This window comes from Kogia breviceps, chromosome 16 (assembly GCF_026419965.1).
Source record: "Kogia breviceps isolate mKogBre1 chromosome 16, mKogBre1 haplotype 1, whole genome shotgun sequence".
Lineage (NCBI taxonomy): Eukaryota > Metazoa > Chordata > Mammalia > Artiodactyla > Physeteridae > Kogia > Kogia breviceps.
In genome coordinates, this window is record NC_081325.1 from 4,259,439 (window position 1) to 4,272,820 (window position 13,382).

Consider the following 13,382-nt stretch of genomic DNA (forward strand, 5'->3'; position numbering starts at 1 on the left):
AGGTAAGAGGTCATTTCGTACTTCCTGAGGCAAACCCGAACACTCCCCGCTCTACAGTAGATAGAGCATCCCAGACTGCATCATGTCATTTTTCACACTATCTTATACACACACGTATCTCTGCTAAAAGACAATGTCTGTCAAATGAAGTACCACGTGAGGAGAAACGGCGGGGCTGGGATCAAGTGGGAGTCCTAGTTTATTTCTAAATGACTTATAGCTGTAAAGCATCTCTCTCTGAAAAGGTCTTCTGGTGGATTTGGGAAAGAAGGGTAGAAGAAGCAAAAGAATGGCGCAGGACCAGTTAACATGGTGTTCTTCAGACAGTGAGGCCATTTTCTACACTGGTTTGTGAAACCAATACAACAGGTTGTAATGAGCATTTAAAAAATTTTTAAAAAAGGGGAAATACTAGAGTACAGTGCACACAGTTAGAGTAACTTTTAGTCTGTGGTACTTTTGTTTCAGTTTTACATACCTAAACGTACATAAACATTTCTATAAAGGACCACAACGTAATGCATTTTGTATTGTGGGTTTGGTGAGAATGCTTGAAAGTCAATGTAAAGTTAACGGTTCAAGGACATTGATAAGAAAATCAGTGCTACTGTAAGTACAGAGAGATGCCAAGGATATAACAACACATGAAAAAGCTTAAGACGGGCGATCTTAAGATAGTGGATCTCCCCCAACAGGGAAGCAGATGACAAAGAGATAAAGAGCCCCTCTGCACAGCACTCTGCTCGACACTCTAGGGATTAGAAAGCAGGCTCTCGGATGATGGGCCGGCCTCTCCTGATCCTGCTTCTACTGTCCTGTCTCCAGGGTCATCAGGGAGCCTGGTCATCGTCTAAACCAAACAGAAAGGGCTGCAGGTTATAGATTTTAGGCTCGTGAGCTGTAAGCGTTCTCAGGCGCACCACCCTGGAAGATGAACGACAGTCAACTTCAGTAGTGACCACAGTGAGCAGATGAAGAGGTGAAAGTAACTCAGGTTACCGAGTAAGGGCCGTAGCAACGTCGCTTCCCGGACCGGACGCTGTACCATGCTGGCCCTGGACATCATCATCGGGGAGGCTGGGGGAAGGTACCTGGGAGCGATGTCTGCAACTTACGAGTCAACTGTTTCAAATACGAGGTTATCAGAGATCATCAGGACAAAGTGTTGTGGGTCCTCCCAGGACCAGCAGCCGTGGTTCCCCCAGTGACAGACGGGTTGGTTACTCGGTCACCCCCAAGACCAACCACCTGCAGTGGTTCCCTCATTTCAAACGAGCCCGCGCAGCAGCACTTGCTGTCACGCTGCTTTCTCGCGATACTGTGCTTTTCTAAACTAAGCTGTGGCCGGATATTATTCTCCAAGATCTTCACATGTATTCACTTATTCACTTTAATTTAAACTCCACATAGGGCTGGTTCAAATTTTTGGAGGATATACTAAGTTTTAAGAGGGAAAACGAGTTAGAAAAAGTGTTATGAGATAAATGTAAATGATCATTTGACTTATAGACCTCCACTGCTTTCATTTAAAGGCCTGAGCGTGAAAGGGCTGTTTAGACTGTACACTGGCTTAAGTGGAAAAAAGTTATTGCTGAAATTGTATAAATCATTTCAAATATTGTTTGATTTTAGTTTTTAAGTGTCTGAATTTTTCTAAATGTTCTGAGAAAGTCTGGTTCACTTTTTACTCTCCATAAATCAGCAAGTATTTCAAAGCTTCCCTGAGACTTGAAAAATATACACATGTGAAAAGAATGATTACATCATAGCTTAGTTAGGGACCTGAAAAGAAAGTATATTAAATAAAGCAACTAGCTGGGTGCTTGCTTTCATAATTATTAATTATATACATTACAAATCGAGATGTAAACGACGCAAGGTAAACTTTTCTCACACATGAATAACCTGGTCGGGGAAGCAGTGCTGGAGCACGTGGCCGCGGGCGCACTACTCCAGGGACTCGGGTGGCCTGGCCACGGCTGTCCTTGCGGAGCAGGGATCAGCCTCAGCATCCTGCCCGCACAATGCCGAACACACAGGGATGTCGTCCATCTGCTTTAATGTGTCAGCTTGCTCTGCTCTCAGCCATCCTAGGTGCAGCTGATGAAATTATCTCTCCCACACACCACTTGTACCACTGAAATCCCACCTTTCACTAATCACGTGTTACACCGACAAGAATAGTAACAGCAGTGATACTGAACATTTGTTGTGTGTTCAGTACGTGCCAGGCACTGGGCTCAGTGCTTCTGACATGCATGATCTCACTCCCTCTCCACAATAACCACACAGGTCAGAGCTCAGCGTCACAGAGGAACATCTGAGGTCCCCGAGCGGGCATCTGAGCCTAGAGGTCCATACACGCATCACGCCTGCGTCGCCCACCACGTGGGGTGACCTCACCCTTGGGGGAGCCTCTGTTGCTCATCCCCCCGCCCCCAAGAACTCCAGCCTCCCTGCCTGTGTCCACACCTCACTGCCTCACTCCTGCCTTCATAATCTGAATACACACGCTTGATCCAGGAATAGTCTCAAACACACGTGCTGGCTCGCTTCCAAATCGCAGATCCAACCAGAAATAAGCCACTGAGACCGTGAACACAGCCAGGGTGCCCAACGCCCCTAGTATTACTTGGTGAAGCCACTGGGCCGGTGAAGGACACCAGGGTCACAGAAATACTGAAAAGGGGCAGCGACACATTATTTATACACGTTGTGAGGTTTCACCTATATATGTAAATACATATTTAGAGAGCGAGCGAGCGGTATCTGGAAAACCTCCAAAATCCAGTGACTATTATCAAAAACAGTAGGCGTTCATTAAGAATGTCAGCCACAAAATCAACAAACTAAAATAAATAACTTCCTATGTGCCAATGATAAACAGCTAGAGGAAGTGGGAAAGAGGGACTAACAGACCCATTCACAACAGCAAAAAAAAAAGAAAAGAAAAAGTCATACAACAGGAATACATTTAACAAGATGTTATGAGGCACTTCTAAGAAGAAGACCAGTAAATATAAAATGGTGTGACAGGAACAAGTAGATCCATAACAGAGTAAGGCATCTGTGTAAAAAAAAACAAAAACAAAAACAAACCTGATAATCAACAAAAAACTTCACAAATGATTATCCAGCCTCAGCAGGAGCCCTGAAATGGAAGCGCAGACACAAATCTTGTATACAAAACAGCATCTCGGGTTTCCCTAGTGGCGCAGTGGTTGCGGGTCCACCTGCCGATGCAGGGGACATGGGTTCGAGCCCCGGTCCGGGAGGATCCCACGTGCCGCGGAGCGGCTGGGCCCGTGAGCCGTGGCCGCTGCGCCTGCGCGTCTGGAGCCTGTGCTCCGCAACGGGAGAGGCCGCAGCGGTGAGAGGCCCGCGAACCGCAAAAACAAACAACTCAGCATCTCATAAAGGAGGCCTTTTCAAATCAGTGGGGAAATTGGGTTTTACAAAAACCAATTAGAGAAAGTAAAGCTGGTTCCCAATCTCATACCTTACACCACTAGAAGCTTAAATAAACAAAGATTTAAAAGTAAAAAATAAAACCACAAGAGTCTAGAAGAAAATATTGGCAAAAATTTAAATATTCTCAGGCTAGCAAGTTATTTTTAAGCGTGACAAGAAACCCAGGGAAAAGCCCGATAGATTTAACTAAAAATAACAATCACCACCATCAAGCAAACTAACAATGAAACCTTCCGAATGCTAAAAAAACAAAAAAATTACAAACGAAGTTGAAAGCTGAAGAACAAGATGTGGGAAATATTTACAACAAAAAAGATAAAAGGTTAATGTTCCTATAAAAATCAGTAACAAAAAGATCGACCTAAACATGGGAAAATGACAAAAATAGGCAAATCATCCCCTAACTCCCATACAGATGGAAAAATGTCATAGGGGAAGATGTTGGTTTTACTGGTAATAAAAGAATTACAAGTAAAAATAAGTTACAGCATTTGTGGCCTATCAAACTGTCAAGGGAACGCTACCTGGACTTTAACTTTGCACGTGTGCGGGAAATAAACTGCGTGACTCGCAGCCCAGCGGTCGCACTCGGAGGAGTTTACTGTGAGGACAGAGCAGCGGGCGGGCGCACCCAGGTCTCTGCGCCCACAGGGTTACCTGCCCCATCACCGCCACCGCCCTGTTGGCTCAGGGGCCGCATGACGCCCCCTCCGGGGGTCCCACTTTCTCCCACCCACTCTCCACTGAGCTCTCGTCGGGCGCAAAACTGCCTGTATTTTCACCTGCCCCCCCGACGGCCCCCTTCGCTCTTCCGCTGCAACAGAAAGCTTGGCTCTCCCCGGATCTCGGCCTCTCCCCCGGGTCCCGGCGTGGACGGGAGGCCGCGGTGCCGCCCAGCTCCCCGCTCCCGCGGCCGCGGCCACTCCTTCCTTCCCGGAGGCTCTCACTTCTGCCTCCTCCTCGCTCTCGCCAAGGCCGCTCCTGTCGCAGTGCCGAGGACGCCAGCGACCGCACAGCGAGTCCTTAAACGCCCGTCACAGGACGCCGCGGGGGCACCCCGGGTTACGTGAGGGGCCCCCGAAAGCCACCGCCCGCGTCCCCGCAGGAGGGAAGCAGGCAGGTCAAGGGTGGAGGCGACGTGAGCGGGCGGCGAGGCGGAGCCGGGCGGCCTCCAGGGGCCGCCGGCGCAGGCGTGAGCCTCCCCGGGCCCCCAGGGGGCGCCTGCCGGCGCAGTGACTTTACCCCACAGCTCGCTTCGGCCTCGCGACCTCCAGGACCGTGAGAGGAGAAATGCCTGTGCTGCCTGAAGCCACTAAACGCGCAGAGCCTCGGGACGACGGCCACAGGAAGCTCACGGCGCTCTGGCCTCCTGACTCCTTCCCTTCTTCCTCTCCTCGGGGGACGCCGTCCTCGGCCCCAACTCCTGTCTCGCGCCCACGGTTACACCTGCGCCATCGCTGTCCCCGAGGCCCTTCCCTCACTCTAGGAGCCGATCCCAGACACCGCCGGGACTCGCGACCCGCTGAGCCCGCGTCCTGCGCACAGGCCGCAGCCCCGGGACTCATGTTCTCTCTGGCCGGCAAGCCCACGGTGGGTCATCAGGGCAGGTCTGCACACTCCAAGGCCACCACCTCCTCCCGTGCCACCGGACCCGCGTGGCACCTGAGCCCCCACGGCTGCGCCCGTGGCCCAGCAGGCCTCGCCTGCCTCCCGTGGGCCCCGGGCCGCTAACACCGTCTCGGGAGCTAGCCGCGCCGTGTTCCCACTCACTCCCTAACGCCCGCGTCCTGAATCACAGAGCGAAGCAGCCCGAAGGGAACATCCACCACGGCCCCTCCGGGCCGGCCTCTGCCCGCGAGCCCTGCACCTGACTGTGCGAGCGCCGGCGAGGCTGACCCTGCGCGTCCGTGGAAGTCCCACCCCCCGCCACCTCCCCATCACTCTCGGGCAGCGCTACTTGTCAGTCTCTGCAGACCCTTCCCACCAGCCTCTGCGTGTCATTTCTCTCCTTAAAAAACAAAATGAAATCCAACAGAGAAACAGCCTCTCCGTCCCACGCCCCCCAAGCCCCACTCTCCCCCTGCAGGAAACCACCAGAGCGTCACCAAGCCCCCTCCCTCCGTCCTCTCCTGACCCGCACTCACTGGGCCTTCACTCCCACGGCTCTACCGGGACTGTTCTCTCCTGGGTCACCAAGGACCCAAGTGTACAAACCACACAACAGCCTTGCACGAGGCTCAAACAGGAAGAGCTAGGGGTTACCTTGTGGGGAAGGTGCATCGACCGAGGGGTTCAGTGCCTTCTGAGGTCCTGGAAACGTTGGTCTCCTGACCTGGGTGGTGGTTACAAAGGTCTGTGCATATATAAAAATTCATAGAGCTGTACATCAGGATTTGTGCACTGTTTGTAAGTTATGTCCAATAAAAAGGTTAAAAAAAATCTTCAATGAATACTTGCTGGGCGTGTACCTTGCATACCGTGCGGGGGCCCTGGAGAAGCGGTGAATAAATGAGAATGGGCCTTGCTCTTAGGGAATCTCACTCCCATTGGGACGATAGGAATTAGTCAAATGACATCAAGAAATGAGAACCTGGGGTGAAGGACGGGGAGGGCAGACCTGCTTTCTGTGAGACTGTGCGACAGAGGAAGGACGGGGTCTGGGGGAGCAGGCTTTCCGGGGAGGTGAGTGTGGAGAAGAGAAGGGGGCTCCGGACAGGGGCAGGGGGCGCGCCGCAGCCTGAGGCCGGAGTGCAGGGCCCGCGGGACGGCGGCGGGAAGGCCCACCCCCGAAGGGTTTCCAGGGCGCGCTGAGAAAAGGTCTCGCTGCAGAAGACAAGGGCTCCTCACCAACTGCCCCGTGTAAGGCTGGCCCACCCGGAGCAGAGGCAGATGAGACGCATCTCTGCGTCTGTGGGACGGGGTTCCATCTTGAGGTGCGTGTGAGAGAACAACGTGACGCAGGGTGTCTCAGGGCACGGAGCCAGAGTGGGAGGGAGACCAGCTGCAAACCCTTTCACACCTTCTGAGTTTTGGTCACATGCATGCATGACTCAAACACAGTTAAAATGTAAGATTAGCATCACTCAACTGGAGGCCTCTTACAGGGGGGCTGGTGCTGCCGCCAGAGTCCCAGGGGCGCAGGTGAAAAAAGACACCAGGACAAGCCCTCTGGGCCCCGAGGTGCCGCATCCTGCCCATGCTCACCATGGACGAGAACAGGACTCACTCAGACGACCACAAGGGTGGAAGCTTCTGGAAATGTAAACAGCATCAACTCTACAAGACACACGTGTATTATTTAAAATGCAAAGTCTACCTGGTAAAGAACAAATGAATATCCTGGATTTTTAAATTTCATTTTATCTAGCCTATGTGACTTCTATGTGAATTTGCAGGCAAAAAAAAAAAAAAAAAAAAGCACAGCACTATTCATGAAGACCAAGATGAAAACGACAGTCGGTGACTTGGCTCAAAGGACTACATTATAAAAACAACCGGGCAGTCACATAATTTCCTCATGTTTTAAATCAGTGAAATCTAGAGTTGCAGCTGTCCACAAACTGAAACCACATAAATTTTTAGAAAGTGAGTCAATTGTGAGATTAAGGTTTCAATTTATAACACTTCTGTGTTTTAGTTACAAAGTCATAAATAAATCTAGCATGACAGAGAAGGTAAATATTTTCTCAGTTGTTTATGCGGCCAAAGAGGAAAGGAATTTAACATGCAATTAACCACTTAGGTTTTTCTAGATATGTGCCATATGGTCTTTGTATTTAAGATAGAGAAGAAAATAAATATGGTTTTGTTTAATCTAACATTTGCTTAGCAACGTCAGATACTCCAAACTGTGCCACGTGGGCATGCCTTTACCTCCCAGGAGACTTTTTTCATTTGTACAAGAGCCAGGGCATAAGAATAGGAGGAAATGTAACTTCTTCCCCAGGGGGAAAAAGAGCTAAATAGGAGAAATGAGAATTTCTACCAAATAATTTAAAGTTGAATTCTCTGGAGAGAAAATGATGAACGTTTAACCACCTTGGGGTCTAGTTCTACTGTTTAATAAACAGTATTTTTTTTTTTTTTACACATTGAAAAAAAGAGACCTTTATGCCATTCTTTGAACCAACATCTGAGCAAGTGTGAGGTAAGAATAGCCAAAGGTCAAAAGCAGACCTCGGATTTCTATATAAAGGCTCCCACGTGATCAAAGCTTTCTCTCACCAGGCTTTCTTTAAAAATAACTAATAAGAAAACATCTGATTGCCATTTTAATCTAGATAGTAGAAATCATTTAATAGAAAATATTTCCTTATCTTAGTGTTTTATCAGTTAATCTAAATTAGATTAATTAGAGCTTTTAAAATAAACTCATCAATGCCTGATGCCACATAAAGTCAATAAGCTGATACAATTTTATTATGAACTGAACTTGTGACATCTCCTATGAAAAGCTTTGAAATATACATTCAAAATTAAAGCTATAAAACCGTAATTCTTCATGTGCTTGAATGCACAACATGTTGGGTATCTGCATGGATCTCTATACTCACTCATATATATATATATATATATATTTTTTTTTTTTTTTTTTTGCGGTACGCGGGCCTCTCACCGCTGCGGAGCACAGGCTCCAGACGCGCAGGCGCAGCGGCCACGGCTCACGGGTTCCCGGATGTGGGATCTTCCCGGACCGGGGCACGAACCCGCGTCCCCCGCATCGGCAGGCGGACTCCCCACCACCGCGCCACCAGGGAAGCCCTCACATACATATTTTGAAGAAAGAAGTTCTGCAGTCAGCAGGAGAAAAGACTCTCTAGCGGTAGCACACCCCAACCACGGGGAGCAATAACGTCCTCTCGCGGCGAGCGTGTTTGTTACCTTTCTTCTTGCTGAGACTCTTGAAAAACCAACCACAGGGAAACACCACAGGGCAAGCACACACGGCCGGGCTGCCCCCAGCCTCTCCCGCTCCCTCCCCTCTGCGGGCTCAGCCCTCCGGGGTCGGGGACGGCGCATGAATGAACGCTGACCCGGGTGGGCACACTGGACCAACGACCGGGTCACCCCTGACTGCACTCCGACGCCCAGCTGGTCAACGAGCGGCCACTGTCCTTTGCACATATCATCAGGACAGCAGCAACACCAGCTTAAGAATCTGCTCGAAAACTCGGGCAGTGTCAAGACGGGAAGCCCTCAGGCCGCGTGTGAGTTGTCTGATGAAAGTTTATCTATCAGTCTGTTCTTTGGGAACTCACGACACGCATCCACGATAAATGTCCTACAACTGATGGTCCAAGCCACGCAGCACAACGTAACTGTAAATTAACAGAAAAGGGCACAGCGTTATACTGTAGTCGTGGTAGAAACACAAAATACACTTAAAATTTCAGTTGTTGCTGGTATTTGAGAAAAGCTATTTCACTCAGAAGACCTTCCCCACGGACACCGGCTGACTCGGGTGTGTGCCGCCTCTTGCAGGTCCCCTGCTCAGGGGCGCTGGCCCCCTCCGTAGCTCACAGCATCCTCTCTGTAGGTGAACGCCTCCCGGACCTACAGCGCTCCCGCGAGGATCTGTTTGGTCTTCAGACCCATGGACCCAACAGCATCCTCACCTCACACGAAACCCTTCACCTCTGCGCCCCTCCCATCTTCCTGTTTCACCGAAGCCGCCCCTTCCCACCGCGGGGGCCGCCCCTTCCCACTGCGGGGGCCGCCCCTTCCCACCGCGGGGGCCGCCCCTCCCGGCTTACAGGTCACCGGCACCAAGTGGGTCTGTGGGCTCCTGAGCCTCTGACCCTCCTCTGCCCGCCCAGCCGCCTCTTCCTCCTTGTACCTAACCTCACAGTGTCACCTAGCTGCTCCTGACAGGTGCTCAGCCCCCAGGGGTGCTGGCCCGGGGGAGAGCACAGCCCAGCGAGGGGGAGGAAGAACGCAGGGCCTGATGAAAACAGAGGTGGATTAAAATTTTATATATTGTTTATCCAGAAAAGTTGCTAACTTCTCATTAATTTTAACAATTTACCCGTACACACTCTGGATTTTCTCAGCAATCAATCATTTGCAAATACTGACAGTTCTGTATCTTCCTTTCCGGTGCTTCTATCTTTTCTTCTCCTTGTCTCACTATCCTGATGGATATACTACCCTGAAGAATTCCAGCGGGCACCCTGGTCTTATTCTCTATGTTTGCGGGAAGGTTTGTTACGGGTCTCATGACGAGCTGACAAGTGGACGAGAGGAAGGTGTTGCTACGCAGGAAGAAAAGAACACTTGTGCAAATCTAAACCAACTCTCAGACATTAAAAAAAAGACAAGCCTTTCAAGAATGCCTGTTTTCTCGAAATGTAGCTATGCTTCTTCTAAAGACCTCCAAAAACAACTGACACAAAGAGCTACAGCTACTGACCACGAATGGGGGAGGTAATCCCAGTGAAGAGATAAACCTTTATATTTTCTCAAAGGAGTTAGAATAAGGATAGTAGACTTAATAACAACATCTTTCCTTTTAAGTTAAAAATAATTTACTGACAGTTGATGCAGAATTGGGTACCAATGTCACCTGATCTTTGTATATTTAATTACTACACAAAAGAAACCTGCATGGTGAGGAAATCTGAGTTCTCTTTTTTATTTTTCTAACATTGTTCTTATTTTTATTTTGGCCATGCTGCACGGCTTAGAGGATCTCAGTTCCCCGACCAGGGGCTGAACCCAGGCCACGGCAGTGAAAGCACCGAATCTTAACCACTGGACCACCAGGGAATTTCCTGGGTTTTCTTCTAAAACGAGACACAGCTCAATTGTTGTAAGACTTGAGATAAAGAAAGCTGGGGCCGAGCAACTCAGCCAAGCTGAAGCAGCTCAGAAAGCGTCCCAGCTCCTCCTGATTTTGGTGTTCCTACGACTTTACTACCCATCGGTGATACAACCACGTGCAGTTCAAGTCACACTGATTTTACAGCTAGCAGAGAGAACATAAAACGAGCACAAAATCACACAGGAGCAAAAGCACGTGCATCGGGCAGTGCTCCGTAAACTGGAAAACACCCTTAAAGAACGTCTTTTTTCTCTAAATGTAGGCAATTGTTATTCCACTGATGAAGGCGAGGTTATTCTTATTATTACAGATTTTCACTAATACAGATAATTCAAGTACACAATAGTACACAGCACTGGAACAATACGTTTTTTTATATATATGGTCAAAAACAGGTAGGTAGTATGACTAGCATTATGTATCACAAACAGATGATGAAGCTTCTACAACAATCAAACACTCCGTTGATAAGGAGTCTTATGAAATTTCCTGTGACTTTACTTGTCTGGTAAAGATGAACAGTCCCACGTGTTCGAGTACTGGGACCTGAAGATCTAGTGGACAGTTACAGTTTACTGATCAACTTAAACTCAGCACAACACATGCTGGTATCCAACACTGTAACAAATGAAACCACATTTATTTGGCACTTTACGGCTTGCAGAGCGTTTGCAAATGAGCTTTCTTTCTATGAGGTGGGCTAAGCGGGGCCTTCTGGTGGCCACCATGCCACCGAGTCAGGGCTACCTCCCTGAGAACAAGACAAATCCGGAGAAAGACAGCGCTGAAAGACGAAAGAAAGGAGGAGAAACATTTCTAACAACACTGTGGAAGAACGAACTCAGCCCAGCTACGGGGCAACCACACACACCGACCCCTGCCCCTTCCAGCCACGGGGCTCAACAAACACCCTTTCTGCTTAAGCCACGAGGAGCCGGGTTCCCATCGCTCGGACCTGAGGTCCCGAGTGATATGAAAGCACCAGTCTCGTGCCAGGACCCAGGGGCACCTTTCCCCGCCACGCAGCTTCCTCGTGGGACCTGGGCCGGTGAGGACACACGGCTTCGGGGCTGGGTGGGAACCCCAACACCACCGCTCACTGCCCACGTGACCCTAGACGAGACACGTAACTGGCACAAGGCCCCCACGCACCGCGATGACGGGTAAGCATCGAACTCATAGGGTCCTTCCGAGTCAGGGTTTTTGCCAAGCCATCGGACGGAGTCTGGCACCTAGTCCTCCGCGAATGGGAGCGATACGCCTGCTCTCCATCCCAACAGGGCACCGAACGATGCCCGTCTTGGCCCCGACACAGCGGGTCCTCCATCAGTGCGGATTCTCTTTGCCGTGAGAGCGCCTGGGGACCGATCGTCACGTTCCTCTTACACCACTGTCTTTCTCGTCACAAATAAACAATGGAAAAGAACACAAGACTAACTCCAAGGGCCTTTCTTTAGCCCACTTCCCGAGGAATCCAGAAAAACCCCGCTGGCAGGAGGAAGACAAGTACATGTAAACGGACGGCTGGGGGCAGTAAGGGAGTCGGGCGCTTCTAGCATTTGCCCCGCGGGAAACCTCAACACCCCGCCCACTTGACCCGGACACCCATTCAACGGCGCACAAGAGGGTCGGAACGCCAGACTCACAGTGTCTGGGACGTACGGTAAGCCATAGAACTTCTCCTGCGTGTCCCTGAGGATGTCGGTGGTCGAGCTCCTCAGCGGATGCTTCCCATGGTAGATCTGATCCAGAGCAGCGTAAAAGACCTGGACGTAAGAACACACCTAGTTAGTTTGGGTTCCATGCTTACATCTGTGATGTAGGCGACCAAAGATGTTACAAGTCTACCAGAATAATAAGTGCAAGTCGCAGCTGGGCGGTCACAAGTGTATGTGGCTTGAGACGTATTCCGTATTTCATACCACGTTTAAGACCATGTCAACGACGAAAAGGGAAGCTCTCAACCTCATCATGATTAAGGGTATTAAAGAATTTTGAACGCTATCTATAAGGTACTCTTTCTGTACAGTGTAGTAAATTAAGTGTGTGACCACGAAACTATACACACACACACACACACACACACACATATGGAAATATATACATATATATAGCTGGAAATATGAAAAAATTAAGGTATAACCTGTGACCCCCTGGAGCTAATAAATACTGTTTGGCTTCTTCCTAGAATCCTGATATAATTAAATGAGAGAAATGACAGGGTGAGAATCCTAGTTTGTGGATGAGAGCTGAGAGGCGGGGTGAGGTCAGGAGAGGAAGCAGGGGTGTTACAGAGGATTCAGGAACAGCTGTCGGAGAGTCTGAGGCCAGGACCACGGCACACCCCAGCCCTGCTTGAGGGCACAGAGGAAGCAGCTGCTGGGCGGGGCGACCCCGGCTTAAGGAGGTGACCGGTAGGGAAGGATCACTCCCCTCCAAGGAGAGGACAGAGGCCTCTGAAACATGACAGGAGAGTAAAGCATGAGAAGGGGTTTAAACACGAACCCTGCTGCGCATTTACCAAGCCCTGAAAGCTAAATTTTGCACAGGAAACCTAAAGTAAAGGGCTTTTTCACTGCAACATCTGACTTATTAACACTGTTTGAATTTTACCTGAAGCAAGTAGAAACTGTTTTATTTTAAAGGAAAACATTCTGTCGTGTGATTATGTTTCCGATACATATCTTTCTGATTCAAAATGGGAATTTGTAGAGAATGTACAGCTGTTGACTTGAAAGAAGTGAGGATTAGTTTGTGAAAAAGAAAAAATTTAAATGACCTCTAACTTCTGGCTTCATCCAGACACAGAATTATGGTTCTAAATTATAAAGTCAAGTTTAAACCTTCACTGGAAAAATATAGACATTTCTTAAATATTGATTTGCTCTAACTGGCGGTCTAAACATATACTAAATACGGCTCTTCCTTTTTCTATGTTCTGTAACAAGCAGCAACGCACAGAGAGCATCAGAGGGGCCCACATCACTCATCCATGTCCTTGTTCTAACAGAATAAATCACTGGAAACTGAAATTCTAAAACTCTAACTTCAGCTGAGATGGGGTTTTTTTTTTGCCCCAAATCTATAAACA

General features: G+C 49.2%; 1 protein-coding gene across 1 annotated transcript in view; it reads right to left on the reverse strand.

Annotated features, from left to right (window-relative positions):
- MIPEP (mitochondrial intermediate peptidase) overlaps positions 1–13,382 on the reverse strand; it is a 131,156-nt gene that overhangs the window by 41,480 nt on the left and 76,294 nt on the right. Inside the window, exon 16 of the mRNA XM_059041995.2 lies at positions 11,938–12,057. Coding sequence (XP_058897978.1) covers positions 11,938–12,057 — 120 coding nt within the window. The remainder of the gene's footprint in view (positions 1–11,937; positions 12,058–13,382) is intronic.